This window comes from Argopecten irradians, chromosome 10, assembly GCF_041381155.1.
Source record: "Argopecten irradians isolate NY chromosome 10, Ai_NY, whole genome shotgun sequence".
Lineage (NCBI taxonomy): Eukaryota > Metazoa > Mollusca > Bivalvia > Pectinida > Pectinidae > Argopecten > Argopecten irradians.
In genome coordinates, this window is record NC_091143.1 from 40,131,516 (window position 1) to 40,155,117 (window position 23,602).

The window sequence follows — 23,602 nt, forward strand, 5'->3', positions numbered from 1 at the left end:
ACCCAGTAATTTAAGAAAATTCCAAACTTGTCCCATGATCCAAATTTCTACCGTGCATGGGTTTATTACAGGGAAAGGCTAGGAAAGCTATAATTTACTTTTCCGATTTGCATTCAGAAATGAAAGCGATTTTGAGATAATATTAGTTGATCTTAAATGAAAATGATAATGAAATTGTTTCATGAACATTTCGTGTTTGTCATTCCCTGTCTGATCAGCTTCTACGACGACAGAATTTAAAACGACGTCGTTGCTGAGATTTTAAACGAGGAAGAAGATCGTTCAAACGAGTAATGCTAAAGAGATATTGGAGGCGCTATCGAAATACATTTGTACATACGTAGTGTCTGTGGATTGCGGAACATTAGAGAGATAGTTTTTCATTTCCTTTTAACGCATTCACTATGCATCATTAGAGCATACGTGACGTCAATGACACCGTCAGTTGTTATACGTTAGCCAATAGATATTGATTAATAATAGATTAATACATTAGGACGGATAAATACATGTCATTATAACATCTAGAATCTGGTAAGATAAGGTACGCTCATCAAGTCATAACAATTTCTTTGGAATGTATTTAACGAAAGTGAGAAAGTATGAACAAATTTATTGATTACTACAACTGTTACAAATTATGCTTTTCCGCGTCATAATGTAGTCCTCATTCCAATAATTACATATACTACGTCTGGGGCGGCTCATAAATCGACATATCATGGCTAACTTTGATGAGGCGACCAACCCACATAACCTCATGTTTTATATCAAAAACGTCTCCTCGACGATAAATTCTAGACATCGTCCGAGATTTGTACATTTTCAAGCACGTGTAACACAAAAAACTCATATGGACTACTTTATCACGCGAATTCCTCCGCTGGTTGTTAATGCGCGCGGCTGTGACGGTTTATCGCCAGCAACATACCTTTCGAACACTTCCACTTAATAGGAAAGGCAGTCAAAATTATTCTCGCCCTGAATGTAAAATGCACTTTAATAGTGTGCTTTCAGCTAATGTAATTTAATAGCACATAGGAGGACCATAAAACAGATTAATGACAGATTCCTTCGACGTAAAATAAGAAAATGTACAAATTGTCAAGTTTTAATTGTTGGCAAATAAATTTAGGAAAACAGCAAAGATAAAAATCATTTGATTTTAAAGACAAGGAAGTTTGACTGTCAACCGATATTTAAGATAAACACAACTGAAACTAATTAGCCACAGCAAAATTAGCAAACGAGTTTTAACTACACAATCAAATTTACTTTGCGATTTTTTTTAAATCATTTAGTGTTGCATTGCTATCTTCGATTTGACTGAAAGCTTTGAGTCAGACAAAGCAAATAACAGTCAATGCTCTATAAAAACCAATGCAGCACATGTTTGTCTATATTTCCAATTGCAAATCAAACGATCAGGAATGAAAACGATCAATGTTGATTCTTACAACAAAATCCTTATGGCCCTTAATACACAATGTTTCACTTCCCAGCAATATATCAATGAGCGAAAAAAAAAATAGAAAAAAAACAGTAATAAAAACGATACTATTTTACATATTATAGATATCTTAGCCTTTATTTTCTATGACAGCGGAACATCTGATTCTCAAAATGACTTTTATTTAGTAATTGATTTCAATTGGAAGGCAAATTAAAAGAAAACATTTTAAATATGCTTCTTTTGTATTAAAAGGGATTTTCTTTAATGTTGCGACACACTGTACCTCATTTTCACACTTGTTGTATCTTTAGTATCATTACACCCATTAGGTTCTACCGAAGTAAAACTGTAAAACGAAAGTTTAATTGAGAAGCCACCCTTTCATTAACAACTGGAGAAATATTGCAGACATTTTTGCAGTACCTCTGTCATTTGATGTAATGGCGAGCTATAAACAGATGTAGGGAATCGATAGAAGCCGGGGATACGTGGAACACAGCATGGCGTTTTATGTGGCGTTTACAAGTCGTTTTCTGTTCGGAACACCACTACACATATGAAAACATATTTTTTATCCTCCATATCCATAGATTACTGATGTTATGTACGAAATGCTGGAAAATCCATCCGGGGATCAATAGCTTGAATTCTCACTCTATCCTTATGGAAAATAAGGATGACTTACATTTATGTATTTACCTGGGACTTAAGTCTTCGTTATCCCAATAATTCACCTTTTCATAAACAGATATTCGCCCTAAAGAGTTAATATTTGAAATATATATGTATATCTTTGCTGTTTTTGTTATCAATAAGTTTATTGGTTTGAGTGGTTTCTGTTTGAAGAACGCGTTAATGATAAACCGCGGAAAACCCACTGAAAAGGCTCAAACTGGAAGAACTTCTGTAACCAGTTTTGTTAGCAACAGTCTAGTGGTACAGTTTCATGATTTGTTCAAATTGTGGTTTTATGATTTGCAATAGTTTTGCTTTCATTTCATCTAAAAAGGTGCCAATGGTGCATGAACTATGTATACGCTCTGACAAACTGAATATATATAAACATGGAGGATACAGATATCGATATGTCTCTATTAAAATGTAGAAATAATATATATACTTTATTTTGATTTTGTATTGTTTTACAATTGCTAATTTTTTTATACTTTATGTATTATATAAATCATATTGGTTGCGTATATACTGTACTGATAATTGGGTAACTACCTTGAAAAGTATGATATCTCTATCTCATTAAACCTTATTCATGATACAAATATTCTTTTTTACGGATGTCGTTCAATTTAATTAGCTATACAATTACTCAGTACCTTAAATATATTATGCAACAGGTCTTCTAGACTTTATCTTGATTCTAGACATGAACGAATTGTGTGCTTTAAATAAACGTGTCTTTAATGTAACATGAATGCCGCCTTGGCACGTAAGCAAAACGTTTGAACGTGAACATGAACTATTAATAGTTAACTAATTACGACTCAATATGCGACAGCACGCGTGCTCGTGGTATGTCATCATTAGGGTGTGTTTGGCACGTGTTTTTCTCGCATATCAAAGCACATACCCGCCTCAAATACTACGCAGCTTGAAGACAATACCATGCTCTGCTGTGATTGGATAAGTAGTTCTGGTTTGTGTAACATTAAATAAGTGTTATGGATACCCCTCTTAACAGGATGTGGAAACTCTTCAAGCCCTTTTACCGGAATTCCCGAAATATCTGCACGTTCCTCTGAGGAATTCTACACGCAGTTTGAGAGTATCATAATGTGTCCCACTTTCCGACAGGTGTCTGTCGATGAAAGTACCAATCATTTCATATCAATCTAATTATACTACCCTTAAAGCATCGCCATTGGTGGATAGCCTATCATATCACTTATTTCGCGAGGAGACAATTTCGCGATCCTTTCTTTGATATCAGTTGACGGAGATAATTGTTTAACAGTAATTCCGTCTTTGCATATTACAGAGTTAGCTCCCTTGCGGATAGGTATCAATTGTTGCATCATTATTTCGTGAGCGCAATTCACGTTGTTTTGTACGTAACGTATGACGTTACGCTCGCAAATACATGGCGTCACAATCAATACCTAACCCCAAGTATAGATAACTCTGTAATATTCAAATTCGGAATACGCAATAATGGATCATTTTCCTACTGTTGTTTCGTTTTTATTCGATAGTACTTTAGTTCGCGGAAAATAATCTGACCCCGAATATAAAAAAACCCCAATTTATCCCCGAATAGCATCTACAATAAAGTATGAGTTTATACTAGTAGATCATTGATTAATTGAACTAATGACTGAACGCAGCTTTTTAAACCGCAACTTGTAATATGTCATTACTGTCACGGATTGCACTTGCTAAACATTTACCATTGTACCTTCAGCAACAAATTGTGTTGTAAATAATGAATGGTGACAACATGTCATTTAGTGCAAGCTCGGTTCACGGTTGATTTGAGTGGCATATCAGGTTACGTTTGTCATGCGTCAATTTCATTCTGCCGTGTCTTTATACTTACAGCTATATAGTATATATGTGTATTTATATATACATAACCTTCATTTATAAGTCAGGCGTTTGTTGATTTGTGCGATGGTATAAGATAAATAAGTTGGATGATCATAAAGAATATTTAAGCAAGGTAGTGGACGGCGATAAACAAATACTTTTCGTTATACCGATGTACCGCTATGTTCGTAAGAATAATTTCGCGATTTCGCGGCGCATTGGTATAATTGCGAGAATTTAATCTACGAAATATTGAAAAATGGTTGAAGCATATATACCATATTCAGCGAAAATTCAAAAACATTAAAATGATTGATTTTAGTTGAAATCCCGAAAATTTGGACCCGGGAAAATTACCAGACTACCTTAAGAGCCAAACTCGTTATACCACAGTCTGAAAGTTAGTGGTAAAATGCCCGACATATTGTACAGATCTATGGTTCTTTCATGAATAGTCCTTAACGGATTGCTGTTTTAAGCTGCTATTCAAACAAAAGAAAACGTTAATACATCTATCACAACAAAGGTTATGTTTTGAATTAAAAGCCATTTGTAAACTGATGTATACAGTCAAACTTCCACTTCAGTTACCAAGGACGCTGAAATGACATTAAAACAAACATGTGGTATGTACAATGAAAGGTCATTTTTTTTTATCTTCTGATATCTTCGTGATAACCGTTTATTTACTTACAATGTAACGATTTATAACCAAATTAAATTGTCAAGGTTCCACATATAAGAAACACTTCAACTCAAAGATGTAATACATGTATGTCGAATGGTCAAATGTGGTTTTGATTATTTTCAAATGTCTTCGTGATAACAGCCAACAATAGATTCAATGTTTGCTTTCCACTGTCGAAGACAATATTGTTGTGCTTGATTATTACCCTCGCTAATGCAATGCTATGTGATTGTCTCCGTGTGCGTGTTTTTCAAAGCTCCGCCAACTGCTGTTTTAAATTGAGTTTCCAGGTTCCATCTTAAGGAATTCAAACCTGTATGAAACCAGGAAAAAAACCCAAGGAACACAATTGCAGCACGTGTAGACAATGTTACGAATTTTCCTGGAATTGCCCCTGCCACACACGCAAGAGTTTAAAACGGAAATTAGATTTCCCTTCTAGATTGGTGGATGGTATGACCGTTCAGTGTAGTTGGCTGTGTGTTCGGGTTTGGCGGTAAATCTCTTGCATAGCCAGTAATTTGAATTAGACTGCGCAGAGAAGAAACAGTGGCATTGCATGGGCTGACTTCGAGGCCTGGCCTAGCAGATAACTCCCAAATGCTAGGTAATTACAGTAGATGTCAGGACTTTCCAAACTTAAACTCGATTAAAACCGATGGCGTTGAAATAATGTAGAGATTAAATTTCCTAGTGACCTGACCACATATCGGCTCCTCAGGGGCGCTACACAATCTACATGACTAAATCAGAAGGGAGATCGTTTAAAATTGGGTCATGCCTATGGAAATTACGACAACCTCAATTTGATTCAAACACGAAGACCTGTGCTGGTGTTGCATGACGTAAGTAGTAAACTTTGCCTGTTTGCGGTAGCCTGGCCTTCACAGGTTTGTTTATTTCTTTAGATATAAATGAATGCCAGCATATAACAAGAAAACAATTCAGATCCCTTAACAAATAAGACTTGGAAATTTTGGCGAGGTTATACAGTTTTAATAGTAAACATTGTTTAAAGCAGACAAAATGCGCCCCAACAAATGAAAGCTTCGTGTGCATGCTATGAGAATTGTTGCAATTTTGTGGCATTCCGTTTTTTTGTGTCTATAAAAGTCGAACCGGATTCTGTTATGTAAATCACTGTTTGGCTAATCGTAAATGACGTCAGGAAGTTATGCAATATCTATAGATTCTTTCTCTCATTAAATGCCAGTCAGTCTTCTACCTGTGCTAATTTAGTGTTTAACTATGGTGTATGCAGTTAAATGTCTACACACATTTCATCGTTTGATATACTAGCCTTGCCAAACGACACTACATCAATCGTTGAATAAAATAAACATTTCTGCCTTTGTCTGGGAAAAAAAGTTTTTTATTTGTATTTCATTCCGATAGTAACAGAATCGTATTTCAATATCAAATATTGACAAAATATCGATTAAAAACTCCAAGAAAAATATAAACAGGTGATTTAAAGAACAAGCGTTTTAACCATGTCAATAACAGCTACAGATATAAAACAAGGCAAACCAGTCTTAAAACATGAAAGGGACGAGAAAGTAGAGCCATAAAGCATTAAAAAAACATTTTAAGTAATCAGATCTTTTATCAGTGCTGTACGTATAGGTCCCAGTAGTCATGAAGTGGAACACAAAGTCTGGTAATCGAAGGTAAAATTCTCAATATCGAGGGATTTGGCACATGGCAGTCCTTTCCTATAGGTGGGTTTGTGTGTGCGAGTAAGCTGGCCCTTTGATGCAATAGACGACCAGAACGTTGAGAACCGCTATTAATAGCTACGTATGGTACAGGATTTACTGCCGCAAGAAAGAAAGCATATTGCAAAAGCAAAAAAAAAGAAAGAAAAAAAAAGAAATAAAAAAATAAAAAATAAGAATAATAAATTTAAGCAACATTAAGAGAAAGCGAAATAGCTCGGACATTTGATATATGGTAATGCAGAATTATCTGAAGTTTTTCTTAATAAGGGTAATGACAAATGGATACAAATTGAGTTTGAATAGCTGATAAACTAATGCCGTAAGAAAAAATCATTAAGAGAAGGCAAAAGAGCAAGGAGCAGCTTTGGTAATTTATTTGTTTCTTCAATACGGGAAATGACAAATGTATACAAATTGAGTATAGATATTTGATGGTAAAAAACCTACAAGAGGAACTTCGAGTTGATAGACGATGGACAGGAAGGAAAGAAGAGACGGACGCTATGTAATACTCTAATATTAAAAAAAACCATTGGATGACTGTAAATTCTCTGAAAATATTTTGTCACAACTCTCAAAATGTGAAACTGTAACAAAAAAGAAAAAAATACCTTCTCGATAAAAAAGAACAAATATCTCGGTGTACTAGACAATAAAAGAGCAATATATATACTTAGGGATCCATGATAAGGCATCACCCGTATAACATGTCTCAGGCCCGCATCACGATATAGATTAATTGAATTTTAGACAGATGATGACCAAAAATAATGGAATAATTGTACGAAAAACGAGATTCCGACCACACACCTGTGCACGGAATATATCAGTGAAATAAATCTTGATAATGATTTGAACTTCTCAGATGTCTTAAAAAACCCATGTTAAAGCGATGGAACAATCACGTGACTAAAACCAGATAGAAGTTTGTGGTAACTGTAATTTGAAAGTCAGGATACCGTATCGTTATTTGCTATTCCACTTGACTGAACAATTAGCAACGTCTGTTCATATATCGCTATAGTGTCATTGCTGACAGTACCCCGCAGGGCATTCCAACCGAGCACAATTCAGAACAACGATACATTAAGGTCTAAATGATGAGGCAAACCCATCTATCAAGGGGTAAAAGACTCTGCAAACATGCATCGGCTCCTCATTTCTCATGTCAACTCAACCATTGAAGTAGTTCGTAGCATTTTGTAGTCTTCGAAAATCCTTATATAGCCAGTTTTGTTCTATCAAATCATAAACATGGATCTTGTGCCACTATGGATTAACATATAGCAACAATTGAAAGATTCGGAAGTAGCAATCATCGACCCCTTTACTCTGTCTGCACACGTGACCCCTCACGTCTTCGTTTCGTGATTAGGTTGAACATGTACCGCGGGCTGCGGTCAAATGAGCAATTTAAAGAACATATCTGCTTCAGGAATGGTCACGTGGAATTTTAAAACAACCCACTCACAATCTGTGGATTAAAATTACACCATACCCGTACCTATAAATCGTAAAAAAGTTTTTTCAAGTCCCGAAATAGCATTGTCCTGACCTGAAACGAACTTTGGAGTTCAACAAGTTTTCGGGGCATACAACCTTTATGAATTTCCTAAACGTGTGACCTTCGGCCGAGTTGATGTACTGGAGTACAAATTGAGCCATCTTTTTATTTCCTCTAAGTTTCTGCAGAATTCAAGTTCTATATTTGGAATTGTTACCAAGAACATGTATCTCTTTTCCTGGAAATAGAATAGATTGTTGTGTGACGTCATAACAAGGCTGTTAACCCGGATCTTATTCCAGGGTTTTTATTTAGGGAGCTGTTCAGAACTCGCCAGAAAACGCATTCGGTTTATATATGGATATACAAATATATATATGGTCTTTATCAGAAATGAAAATTGGAATCGATTCTTTAACACAAATGTAGAATTGCATCCCGCCTGATGAATGTTGTGTATATGTAATATATGTGCGGACTTGCCGAATGCGTTGGATGTCTACTTCGAAATAATGTGTTCGCTGACGTTTTTACAAGATGGATATTTTCAATGTTTATATTGATTTAGAGAATAACATAGCATGTTGCATCTTGCTAGTATATCACGAAGAAACGCGTGATTCCGGCAACAGTCAGCATTTGAGGTGTATTGCGAGTTTCCCTGAAACTCGGAGAAGTAAATCAGAGGTATGTTGCCATCCCAACAGATAAAGGAATTAGCGATCTCGAAACGCATTACATTCAGTCAGTAATGATACATGCAGACCGTATCGATATTTGCACATAAAATAAATAAGCACCTTCACAGCATTTCAGACAACTAAAACATATATACATTCTTATCTTCGATCAAAATATCCCCATAATCGTGAGTTAAACCGTGGGATGTATCTAAATCGCCATCTATTTTTGTTAGGGTGCGGGTTTGTAATGATAAAAACTGCGTGCTAAGCTGGAGCATTTCGGTCGATAAAACTTATACATGTATGCCTATAGCCCCTATGTCTATTTTTATGGTATAGCTTGGCCAATCATTATTGATCAAGATTTTATTTAATTGGATTTTAAAGAGATAGGCTTGAATAGATAGGTTTTGTTGAGTATATCAAGAGGCTTAAATAAGGAGTGTCTGCAACCTATGCAATAAGTTGTTTTGTTCATCTAAAGTGAATAAATCAAACGAAATGCAGTGAACTAATGGTTTACTGAACCTCTCAGTGTTATAACTTCTGTAACGTACTTGAGTTTTAGGAGTGGTTGCCTTCCGTCAACTTTTTGGGATATAACATCAAAAAGGGCTAGACATGCATCGTTTGGCATGGTTTTAAAGTGGTGTGACTTTTCTCGAATTTTTATTTTAGAAAAATTAAGATTAAGAAAAGGAACTTTTCAATGTTTTTGGTGATACAAACTGAGTTAGTCTCTTGAAAATGAAGAATGCTTGAGTCAACGTTTCACAATAAAATAAATAAATAAAAAAAAAAAAAAAACCCAGCCAACATCCATTGTCAGGTTTTGAAACATGCTTAAGATCTTGAATGTTCTTAACGAATTAAACAACCTTTATTGATATTAACAGATATTCTATTATGAAAATTTTCTACCGCTCACAGGAAGAAATTACTGATAGAAATTTTAAGCAAAATTGTAAATGTTCAGAAAATGTTAACTGGTTTAGAAATAATAAAATTTATATTAACCGATTTAATAAGAGTACAAATTGAATAATATTAACGCTACATTTTGTTTAAAGCGTTTTGAGAGCATTTAAACGCAGGTTTTTGTTCATGTGTCCACGCTGGTGCAGAGTTCAGCGACTTATAATAGCCTCTAGCGTGTTTTACTTGTAGTAACCTCTTAAGCTCATGTATATCTCTGTGCTCTTTCAGAAACTGATTTGCTAACAGTAATAGATGGTTGCCAGGGGAAAGGACACGGTTCAAATCGATGGTGTCCAAAGTCGATAGCGCACCCGGCTTGATTTCTATCACTCTTACGACTACGGTTTAAAAGAAACAAGAATGGTTTTAAAGAAATTGATAGAATATATCGAAAACTCTCCAGACGGTCCATACAGTATGTGCTATTGTTGCAGATCGAAATTTTTATTGCTTTTTGCTGCGTATCGAATTCCACAGCAAAATAAACAAAGCACACCATTGTCTAGCAGAAGATTAGAAAACGAATGTAACTTAGACAATTAATCAAAGGAAATGCTCGTTTTAAAACTACAATATACCTGTCATATTTGAAAATATCGTTTGAGGAAAATTCAACAATTCTATTAAATAAGTATGAATATTCAAAGAAACTTACAAACATCATCAAACTGTTCAACTATTTTGTAACGTCAAGGTTATGAAATGATTTTTTTTTCTATTTTAAAACGCGTGCTTACATCACGTTCGAAGCGTATATATAAATAATCAGACACGCATCCAATTCCGAAAACGTGATTTTATGTCTTTGATCTACCGAAGACAGTCCAACACAATTTATACAATGTGATTCTGGTTTGAAGAACGTTGGCGTAATTCGGTATAACATCCGTATTCTTACTTATCGATATTTGATGAATTGTTTATTTTGATGCCTTCAGAAGCTGCAGTTTCTAGACAAAAAGTGAAATCCAAGCAAACCTTCTTATCTTACAAGTGCGTAGCGCAGACTTGAATTCTTTGAATTCTGTTATACTCTTCCAGTATAACAGTTTCACCATATTTATGTTATAAACATCAATATGCTACGTCTACATATATACTATTAGTTACACAGTTTGTTAGTGACCTTATACGAAAAAAAAACTTGTATCGGGCTAGACGAAGCCGAGCCTGATAAAAATTTATTTTAGACCCAATATTTTTTCCGTATTAGGTCACTTACAAACTGTGTAAAGAAATTATCCCGTCGAAGACCCTTTAAATGAAGGACCTGCAAAATGCATTATGTACTGAGTATGGAAACCAAAACGACTCAAAACTTAAAACAATTTTCACCTCATTGAAGACTCGAATGCGTTGTCATGGTCCATTTTTGTTAAATAATTCTAAATAAATGTTGCCGATTTCGGTTTGCTTTGAAAGTGGTCTTTGGCGTTAACATTCAAACATTTTGTCTCCATCTCGTTGAGTGCCGTCGTCGCGAAGCGTTACTTGACCGTCATCTTGTTGCTAATGACGTTAGGGGCAAAGAACGATAACACTATCGTCCAAACCTGATACGATTTCTACTAACCTGATACGACTATATCTTGGATATCACGTGACGTCATTTTAACCAATAGGAATACCAGATTCTTGTCTGAGGCGGGATAAAATATTTATATTTATATAGCTTAATGTAATATTTATTTTTATTTTCATTGTCTTTTCTGAAAGTATTAGAAAACAGCCAAAATCAAACCTTAGTATGTCTTGGAATTCGTTCAATTTAAGACAAAACATTTAATAATAATGGTAAATTTCAGTCATCAATCCTTTATTGAAGGTGCTTTGGCTTCCTTGCTCGGTATCTGACATTGTTTGTCTTGACAACTCTACCCCCGATTTATAGAGCCATTATATATTGTTCTAGTGTTGAGAAGAAAATCATGATAGGCATGATTTACGAGCTAGGCAAAGAGTTAAAAAAACATGATGTGACGCTAGTTTTGTTGTTGAGTTCAATGTGTGGTTACGGATGCCAAACGTTTTGACACATAGTGTCTGATCGCAGTTTGACATTTCATACAGATTTTACGACCAATTATTATCGACCTATACATGCTATTCAAACACCGGATCAACATTTCATACACGTAAAGAGATTCTCGGAGTTCTTGGTATAGAGATTGCCAATACAACGCTTTACTATTGAACATGGTGTTTTTCTGAAGACTTTCAGTAATTTAACAAAACAGACATGCATTTATATGTTTGTATTTGTGTGTACACGACAGCAGTGTACGATCAGTGAAGCAATCAATTTTCAGGTGATGGCCGTGAAAGTAGCAACGATCCATCAGACAGCGACGGAACAATACGAAGTAGATGTCCCTGCCAACAGTGCTCTCTACAATATACATAGGCTGAATACATAGATTGCCATTATAGACTCGTGACGGTGGTGGATGGGTCATTCTCATTAATATATTATGACCTTTTTACTCTATGTGTTAACTAATTAGTCCGTTGACGAGGGAGAAACTATTCCATTCATTGTCCTGAAAGATTGGCAGGCAGATTGTTGCGAGAATTGATGAGCAGTTATTTGGTGAAGTAGAAAACTTCCTTGTGCAGTATTCAAGCGTGCTTCATTGAAATCCTGCTTATTATTTTTCAACAGGATAACATATTTGAAAAAAAAAAAAAAAATTTCATTAGCGTAACGGAAAAGTCATATTACCACATGCGTATAACTGTTCAACGAAGAAATTATGCAACGCTGCAAATGGAGGATTTGTTTTTCTGCACGACAACGTCGCAGCATGCTATCCGAGCAAAGACACTTCCTGCCAACTCTCAAAATTGCACTATGGCTCAGAACGCAAAAATATGGCACGATCTTGTACAGTTGATGTGGAGATGTGTATTCTTGTACAATTATTTCAACGCAATATGTTTGTCTTTCCCGTATCACAATGCTTTTAAAATTAATAAAAGTACGGTAAGATTAGTATATACGGGCTGTACTTTCCAGAACGCTGATTATATAGAAGAATGTCACATGATGCGTGTCAAAAAGATACTTAGAGCATCCCAGGCCGAGACTCTTTCCTACTGGAGCACTCATTTTTTCTTTCACAAAGCCATATACATACGTAGGAAGATCAAATGAGTTAGAAAGAGAGACATGCCGATATTTTAATTGGATCTGTAATGAGTATACTCTGACTTAGGTGTATCATTAAAAGTGCAATTCGCGATATACAGCCTTCGCTGTCAACACGAAATCATTTTGAAACCTACAGCTTACATCCAAGTTGTTATGCACATTCTTCGAGCAAATAACTTTCGCGTGCCAACGGTGAAATAAATACATTCATTGATGGAAAGGAAACTGAATTTAAATCGTCCCATTTTCCTGATTATTCTCACTACATGAATAGAAGCGATATCAATATTAAAATGAATATTAGTCTTATCTATTAATGGTTTGTCACAGCAAAATATTTTTGTTCAAAGGAATAGAGAAGAGTGAAGTGATGTAATGAATTTTACATGTCTGCCCGCTGGCTGTTCGCGGTGAACCCAGGGGGCAAGAGAGCACATCATTACGCGTACAGCGCCAGAGACACATAAAAGACGGAGGCATTGTAATTATCTATAGGCGAGTCTGTGATGGGTCCCAAAGGACTCACATGCGAACCGGATGTTAGATCATGTGAAGGTAGATTCGCACCTGTACAGGTATATAGTTGATGAGCCGAGGAAGATCATGGAAATAGTTTGAAAGGTAATACCGTTCATACTAGATGTCTGCAGATGTCATAAAAACTACACTCAAAGTTAATCCAAGTGATGAAATAGGGAGTATCAGTCAAACTTAAATCATTGAAAATAGCAACGAGTTAAATATTTAAGACTGATCTCTCTTAAAATTAACCACCACGACGAATTAGAATTTACTGTTGGCGCTGGTGGCTGTAAGCTACTGAAGCGTGACCAATAGTACTCTCAGTACTATACGTATACATAGGGTGGGTGAGACCATTACGTACTCTCTGAAATAATTATGTGGCATATCCACATAACCTACGACCGTTGAGTAATGCTGTTTTTCATTTCAATTCTAACTGAGTGATGTGTTTTATGAAGTATTCTTTCCATTTTCTTTTCCTGTGGTTTGCTTTGATTGTTATAATATCAAAATAAATAACTATCCATTTTTAAGGACGTGTCAGATTTAGAAGGTAGAGAAAGGCCAGAGTTCCCGAAGAAAACTGACCCTTATAAACAGTGAGTAGTTAAGAACTACGCCATAAAGGATTCAAACTGTGTCAAGATGTGTCGATACGTCTTAACCTCTCGGATATCACAGTTTTCTACAATTTGAGAAAGACATTATGTCCCAATAGCACGAGCTTATAAAATCAGATAGTAAATAATAGGTATCACAATTTTACTCCATGATAAAAATACAATATAGTCACCCATCACATGAATATCTAACGTTGCATCAGAAGTCAAATTTGCCATATCATTTAAATATTCGATTTACACCCGGTCAACCTGACTGATTCTTGTCACATGGAGATATTTTTTTAATCATCGTTCTGATATGACCCCGGGTGTAATGTTCATATACATTGAAAGTTTAACACGATGAATTATGCATGTAATTAACAAACATTATGAACCATTTTATGAAGCGTTATTGTTACCTAGCGTATATCATAGAAACTGCTGTGATCACATACCTGTAAATAGCCAGGCTTATCAATAACAGCGCATCTACAATACTACGCTGGCAGCTTTTAACGGTTTGTAAACACGCGACATCTTAGAACATAAAGCATATATCCATGTACACGGTATATAAATACACCCACACATTCATACGATTTTTACTGCATTTCTGAAACCATAAATGTACTGAAGATATGTAAATTACAGTATCTGATGAAATCACTATCACGTTATGCATTCATATAGAGATAGTTCTAAGTGATGTCACAATTATATACATTGCTTAAGATGTTGAAACAAAGTAATGTATTGAAAAATATGAAATATCGATGCATATTATCGGGAGAATATGTGAGAAATTTATATATTACACTTGAATGGTCAAGTCCATCGAAAACAAACATATATTTTGACAATATTTAAATAGTCATCGATGAAAAAAACAAATTCAGAGTAGGCATATTTGAAGAAAATTTTTTTTTTCTCGAAAAGCACGGGGCATTGTACAAAGCCATTTAAACAACATAATTTGAAACTAACAGGGTAAAACGTTCACGAAACGATGTCAGTATCAAGGTATTATTGTACAAATCTAATTTCATATTATTTGATTGTAATAATGCAAGTCTAAGTCTACATGTACCTAAATATCGTGTGCGAAATTATGTGGCACCAATAAAATAAACTGTGTTTTGAGAGTAATAAACACAGATAAACTTGATACTCGATCTCCTAGAAATAAAATAAAGCATAGGATCGAAACTGGGTTTGATGACTGCTTGAGACGATAAAGAATTATAAGATGGTTTCATATGTGGATATGAAAGATAGGGATATTCTACCCGAGGGTCACACCATGTTGTAAAAACCCGAGGCTTGCCGAAAGTTTTAAAATATTTTGTGATCCCAAGGGTAGAATACCCCTATCCTTCATATTCACATCTGAATTTTTCTCTAATACCTTGACATTTAATTGCAATTTTATAGCTATGATATGCCAACATTTTGAAATAAGTTTGAAGAAAATTCGACTGTAATTCAATTTCCAATACTGGAAAACTGCACGATATTTTCAACGCAAATCCATTCTTTTTTTTTGCATTATTTATGATAAAACCAGCATAGTTTTTGAAAAGAAAAATATTGAAATTTTACCGAGAAAATAATAATTATGTTGAAGACCTGATGTCACGAAGCTGTATTGCATAGGTAGCAATGTAATACAGCCTCAGGCAGCACGAGCGAATTGTACTAGACCAGCCATTATTACACCTGTAGATATGAGAGAAACGTAATTTTATCAAGATAGTGTGATATACATAAAAAGCAATATCCTAAACATAATATGTGTTTATTTATATCTAAATCGATTTAAAAAAAAATAAAGAAATAAAACAGAATTTATATTTTTAGTTTTCCAATCATAACCACATGGTAATTTTGAGCACATATCCGTATATGCTCATTTATTGCTGTTTTACAATTATTGCTTTCGACACATTCCCTGAGGGATGGAAGCATTGACGCCATATTGTCTTATAATTCGATTCTCGCGATGGGAGTCATGGGTGTAATGAAGGCTAACTCAAAATCAATCGTAGGTGAGTAACAACTAAACCTCACTTTAAAATACATTCGGGTAGGTCAACAACCTTCTAAATTTAGAACGAACTAAATATTTCTAGGTATCTCTAAGTACGAAGAAAGTGACCTTGAATGCACCGAATGACCTGCTTAACGGTGATTGCTACACCCATCCATTGCGCATGCTTTTCGTGTGACGCACATGCAGATTAAACTATTCAATAACAGTGTCCTTATCCTCAAATCTACACAGAGAATGTTGAAACACGTGTCCGTAAATACGGTGAATATTTAATGTTTCTGAAAGATACCATCGCCTACATCCTTTGACAATCCTACAACAGGGTCGAAAATAGCCAATTGGTTTCTTTGCTACTTTTTTTAAAGCGTTTGTACTAGCTGGTAAAGATCGGGAATAAATGATAATTGTTTTGTTTCTATAGTACACGTAACTCGAACAATCCCATGTAAATGTCGCCTAACTTTAAAAAATGATAGGTTAGCATGAAAAACCATTTTGTACGTAATGGGTCTTAATAAGTACTGAACGGGTCTGACAATGTATCTATATAAGCCTTTGTATAAATCAAAATATATACATAATTGAAAGAAAGCACTATGTGCATGCATGTTGCAGTATTGCAACAAAATAAGACAATTTACGAAAAAGGTATACCGATATAGTTTGGCTTGCAATACAAAACGTGGTAAAGCCACATGAATTGTGTGACAATGGAAAAAAAGATGTTGGGAATGTAAACTTGATTTGCTGCCTATATAAAATGCATATACATGTACAAATAATGACTTAGTTTTTCATATTTGTCCATAATAAGATTATATCCATTATAAACCATTACCTTTTAGGAAAGAGACATCATCAAACATTAATGTCAATTTCACGTTTCATCTATCTTCATCTATCTTTAAATTCTGATAACAAGGTCTCTTCGTTCAAATGGATGTTGCGTAATATTCTTCCATTTGTTCTTTACACCAGACTTCTGGATTTCAGTCGATCTGAACAAAACTATAGACTTGATTCTCAATATGTAACTGATGTGAAAAAGAATAACTTAAGCCATATTTTGACTTAAGGTTGTTTTGGCAATCGAAGCCTGGACCCGATGGTAAAAGTGCCTGACATTCTAGTATTAGTCCACAATGAGTACATGATGATGCCAGCGTAGCACAGTTGTCATCTTATATACATGTAGGTGGATTTTGAGTTTCAACACTATCACAACAGATAATATATCGAAACACATCAAACCCTTCCTTTCATGATTGTTTTGAATGTATTCAGAAGAAACAAATTGTTGTCAACATATCGGGAATAGGACTTTAAGTGCAGGTTACCTTGGCATAATACTTGTTTGTTTTATTCAATGCTCAGTTAACACCCTACTAACCCCACGCGGACTCTTATTCGTCACAATTACCATCAACATCTACCGTAATGGCAGTAGCATTAGAAACTAGACATTACGTGGTGAGGCGGTAGACACACCTTTACCAACAACCACGAGGGGCTCTTAGCAACAGTCCACCAGGACCATTTACAGCTACGTACGACAATCAGAGCTATTCTAGTCATACGTTGCTTCCATTTTATTATGATCGTTGCTCGAGCGCCATCATACAATTTGGAAGGGTCAAATGCATTTTACAGTATGATGCGCCGTGGCTTGCATCCAATTTGTTGGTATATGTTATTATCCTGACTGCCATTACAAATGGACCCTAGATCCCCAGACAGCTCACAAAGATGTGCAGCCATTACCAACACTTCATAAACTAACAACACCAGCCGCTAAATTCTCTCAGAGGGCAAAGCGCGCACGGGTAGAGCTAGTGGACAACGTCTGATGACAGTAAAACCAAGTCTATCAATCTTGTTGTCTGGTTCTCAGAGACTTCCTGTGGATACACATTACGTCACAAGAGATGCAACATATGTGGTCTTACGAGATAACGGACAATACGACAATCAAATGGTCGACTATTGCATCTAGACCCCGTTAATGGTCAACTTTTATTCTTAGGAGTCAAGCCCAGTTACAGAAGAGGTGATCAGATGGACCATTACGGCCAGCCCGAGTATATACCGTCGGGGTTATCCTTTTAACCATAACCCTGCGTTCTGTAGCAGATAACTTTTTCTACCTAATGTCCTATAAGTATGCTAATATGCCAACAATGTGATAATCACAATGACGTTCTATTCATATCGTTCACATCAGACATCATAACCCCATGGGATTGCTATGTGTACAGAGTGGCTTGTTAGTTGCCCCTTCTTCTTATAACAGCATCTACATCTGTACAGAGGTCTCAACATCTGAATTGACTTCAATCGTCATTTAATTGATCCTGATTCCGATATCACCGAACAAAAGTGCAGACTACAGTTAACAGTCTTATTCTGTGTGTAACATAAATGAAAAAAAAATATTGACTTAAATCAGTTTTGACTTAAGTTTGTTTCGACAAATCTAGGAGACACTAACCATTGGATTCATTTTGTTACATTTACAACATTTTGCATCAATGTTCCTGGTTTTTCATTTGATTAGAATGCTGCATATCCTATCGGTTTATAGTCTATCAACATACGTCCTCTTCCATATACCTGTTTCATATTTTCATTGAGTGCAAATCATTCCCAATATTATATTAAATTTAACCAAATCTAATTATCAGAATAATTACATTCGGTTATATTCAATATTATTTCTTTTCTTTCCGCTGTGCATCGACTGTGTAATTCTTTAACCTTTTTAGCATATTTTCCTTTACATACGGTAAAACAATACAGCATTATATTGATAGTGTAGTGCAGTCTTAATGAATCGTACTCAGATGAAACATAAGCGAGGTAGTAGACTAAGTCTATTATATCGCTCCATGACAGATTAAACCGCCGTAACTTTCTAATCACACGTCAATAAATCCAGTAAGTATGGCATCATAATGGGATCAGAGAATAATGGTTTGTTGATCTAACGTTTAAAAGTACTAGTTCATAATATATAGTTAAAAAGTTACAATATCTATTTTGTTTCAGATTCGCATCGAGTTGAAATATTACTTGCGAACATTTGAGCCTAGTTAAGATAAATGTTACTGTACCAAAGTAGAGACGGAAACTGGAATAAAAAGTACATTTTGACATTTCAGGGCGTAATTACCCGATGGCTGAACGCGAAATTTAAAGTTTAAATTGTGATCTATCTTATCCTGCATCTGCAGGTTTTCCACATATATCAAAACATGTATGTTCAAAATTGTATATGTATTTTATTTATACATTCAAAATTATTTTAGAGTGATAGAAGTTTATTACGCAATGTTTAATGCTATATTTGTCAATGTACTATATGTGACAATATAAAATAAATCAATAGAATTTGAATAATATCGTGATTTGGTGACAAATTTGCTTTTCCTTCAAAATATTTATTGTGTAAAAGATCAATGACATCTGATCAATAGTCTGATAAACAGATATTTTACCATGTTAAATACAGTTTTGTAAGATGAAAGATAATAATCGCACTTAGTTCCCCATGTAATCTTAAGAAACGATTTTTACCATTCATAATGAAAATTCATAATGAAAAAAAGTACAAAAAAAGAAAAATTTAAAAAAATCAATATAATGTGGGTTAATACTCTGACCTTGTGTAACATATAAGATATTAATCAATATTTTTAGCAATTTAACTAGATTTTAGATTAAAAAAAACAACAACAAAAAAAGTGAGATTTAAAGCATTACTTTATCTATGGTAGAATAAAGAGAATCTTCAATTGCCTTTCTCTACATTCGGTTTCATACAGCATTATTGAATTAAACAATTCTGTAGAAAAAAAAAAGAATCAGGGCTCTTCTTTCAAATAAAACATTTGGATGGATTGGATTTGGAAATAAAACAGATGGCCATTTGACCTTTGTGAAAGCCCCGAGACTAAGAAACGTCAAATTAATTATTTGTTTCTACATCTGATTTGGAGTTGAATCATTGATACGTTAGTCTGGAGCGGCCGATCCCGGTACACGCTCCCGAGGACTAATAACCCGGCAGGGTATGAGAGCTTCAACTAGTATATACTGGCGAATCCTGAGTAATCGCAGACTATTTCAGGAATCGCCTGGTAAACCTTATTTACATTTCTGTATAACGCTGGCTAGTTTAATCATGGTTAATTAAACAGTGCAACGGCGTCTGTGTACAAAAACTGTCAACCGAAATCGGTTGAGTGAAAACAATCATGATATTTGTCCTTTTTGCAATGACGCATTAAAATTAACACCGTTTTTGTCTTTAATAAACTCGCAAATATACATTTATTCATTCGTCAAACTAAGAATAAAAATTTATAATTACAACTGTATAGCATTATGACCTTGTTCATACTATGATTAATTCTAGAATTCAAGCGAGATATAATTTTAAGTGGTGTGATGATTGGGGAAGATCAAGTAAACTGTTGAACGTTAAGTGTGTGTTTTTGTAAATCAACATATGATAAGAAAATTAGGTTTATTTATCTTGGTATATAGGTCTCTTCTTCCAAGAAGGAGAGATAATTTTGTAGTAAAAAAAGAGTTGGGTCATTCTATAAACTCTTAAACTACCGACCATTCATGAGATAAAAATATCCCACTTCCTCATGTGTTTTCTCATAAATATTTGACCGTTCAGACTAGGTCAGGTTGAATAGCAACCAAGTGTTGATTTTCAGACTGTTATCAGGAGAGCACCTGTGTGATATAAATTTGTCACAAACGCTTAAACATCCAAAGTATATATTTATATTTATTCACAAACCTACAATCGCCCACTTGATCTTTCATAGCCTTACCTAAAACACATATCTTATCGTTGTTTAGGAATAAATATTGCTGGCTTTATAGGTGAATCTATGTAATTCTGTCACAGCTGTCAGACTCAGATCTTGTACTAGCTACACCCAACATCAGTTAAAGCAAGAAACAGCTGTGTTTGTGTAACTACAAACATTGTGTCGTAGAACTGGTGAAGACAGATGGGACACTTGGACGGATGAACAAGTGATTCCGTGTCACCCGTTCCCTTATGCACGAGAAACATCGATCCTGAATATCGCCTAAATTCTCCTGATGACACTTAAATGCTGCAGCTAATTCGTTCAAGGTGTTAACCATCGGAGTGTGCACTCGAAACAGACACTCAACATGAATCATTTCAATGTGTTGCTACCGATTTAAGACCAACTTGTCTCATTTAACTCAGCTCAATAAATTATCTCGAAAACAATTGCTCATACAATGCTTTCTTTGAAGGAAGGATGTGTAATTGAGGCGTTATAAGAAAGACTGTTCTAAGATATGGTTCAAAGTAAAACAGGCACAGTTTGCATCGTTATGCTTACTTCATATTGGAGTTGTATACTGCAGTCTCAGATACGTTAGTACTATACAAAGTCGTTTTATCCTATCCGAAATGTGATCATAGTCAAGATGAACATGCATTTACAGCGAAATAATTACATATATAACATCATGGTTATAGGGTAATAATGGTGTTCATCACATATGATATTATACAGAACATGTTTGCTATATTTGTTGATAGACATCAGATAAATAAATTGTAATCAATTATGGTATCCCCGTTTAACAGTTTATTACATTAAAGCAAATGTATTGTTGTTTTAATTCTTTTTATTTTGAATGCAAGGATATGTCAATTTCTAATTTGAATATGTAACTTAAAAATATATATATGGTTCTATATACACGTAATTGGGTATAATGCACATAGTTATCAACTTATATACGAAAGACACAAAGACTTTTCATTTCGTTCCTCTTTGCATCCTTTAAATATTTGATTTTAGTGAATTGGAAATATTCACTGATAACAGAAAGCAAGGTACATTCATTTTAAGCTTATATACGCCTTGATGAAACAAGTATATTTAGTATTTTAGCTGCAGTGAGTACTCAAGCTAAAATATTAAAATGTCTTAATTACTGTGATAAGTACAAAATTTAATGCTATGCCATGATCCCATGACAGAAAGGAAGGTGTGTCATTCGGATAGCGGATGTGCAGATGGCTCGATAATTCATGATATCCATTTTAAATTATACCATATATAACACTAGGTCGTACGTAGTTGCTCATTTCAAATGTGTTACATGTGAAAGTTCAGTGATGTGGAACGGAAGAGATACGCTGAATTGCATTTCTAGTGGTCAGTGTGATGTTAAAGGTTTGTTGGTGTTACTGGACTGGTCAATAGCAGCTCAACAGGTCATTGGTGTTAATAGAGACTAATTACATTACACACATGAATGGTCAGTGATCAAATTACGGCCAAGATTGGTTGTCGATTTTGTTAAATGGCATAGCTCTACGCTCGACGAGCAGCTTTAAGGATATCGGTAGGTAGGTTTAATTAAATATAAATAAAGTACCCTCCGAGGTTACCCATTATACAAATACACAAAATGTGTTATTGTTCTGTTCCGACTTCCTCACGTGTAGAAGCATTTCACACGTCGTTGATAATTGTTTCAATTTCCAGAACCGATAAAAACAATTATGTAAGCAATTTGCAGGTCAGGGATAATGTTTCTTTAGTTGCAGGGGTGTTAACAATATTTACTACTCATCAGACGAAGCAGTGTGTGGTCTGGGATTTTTCTGTAAAATAAGAAATTGTGCATTAAACTCTACTCACCACTGGTACTTGTCAGAAACCCCAATGTCACAGAGGTTAATAATCCGAAGAAAGCGGCAGACAACAACTTGAATTCCAAATACCACTCCACAGTCATTTTAAAATCAACGTAGAATTTTCATAGGCTTACGAATCACATAGTTATCCATATAGATTCAAAACACACCACAATAATTCGGTCTTTCGGCGTCCCTTCCTAAAAACAGCCGAAACCATTCTCTACCATTATAGAAGTTCTCCACAAAAATATCTAAATGATATATATAGCTTGTCGTTTATGACAGGAAATATTAAGTCATATCAAATTACTGCACAATTTACCATAGAATCCCTTTGAAAGCTTAAATCCAGAGTGATCCAGAGAGACATAGGCTGAGCCGAGTTATCGCCGGTATTTGCCCCCAACACTACGGCACAGTATCGTTAGTTGACTATACCTCACGCTTGTATGGGATATGGGCGTTCAAACGTGAAAAGGGAGTTTTCATTTGCAAATATCGACTGCATAGCTGAGAGCTAAGCATTGGCATTGTTGTATGTATATATCAGCTATGCGGTCCAGGACGAGCGGCTTAGACCTTCTATCTGCTATAAGCACTAACCATCCGAAAGGTATGAGAGCTGATCCTCTCACGTTTATCAAAGAGATCTAATTGGAGCAGATGTCTGTTGACGTTTGATATAGAGGAAACAACGATGATTGTAGATGATCTGACACCTGTCGTGATGGCTATTAAACTGTATCAGTATATGATTATCTGGCGACGATAGAGAATTTTATTCACAGCGATTCTTGTACATAAAGCGACATGTTTTTACAAAGCACGTGCATGCTATTTTTTATACGAATCCTTCTTATACATTTACACTCACAGAGAAAAAGTTGTAATTGTATGACGGTGTATGTTTTTAATTAATCCTATCTCGGAGTAGTTTTTAAAATCCAGACACGGTATATATATATAAGTTCTGTGAAAAACTCAAGATTTC

General features: G+C 35.0%; 1 protein-coding gene across 1 annotated transcript in view; it reads right to left on the reverse strand.

Moving 5' to 3' along the window:
- LOC138333889 (zwei Ig domain protein zig-8-like) overlaps positions 1-23,160 on the reverse strand; it is a 137,281-nt gene extending 114,121 nt beyond the window's left edge. Inside the window, exon 1 of the mRNA XM_069282534.1 lies at positions 22,613-23,160. Coding sequence (XP_069138635.1) covers positions 22,613-22,709 — 97 coding nt within the window. The 5' untranslated portion in view covers positions 22,710-23,160. The remainder of the gene's footprint in view (positions 1-22,612) is intronic.
- Positions 23,161-23,602: the final 442 nt, after the last annotated feature.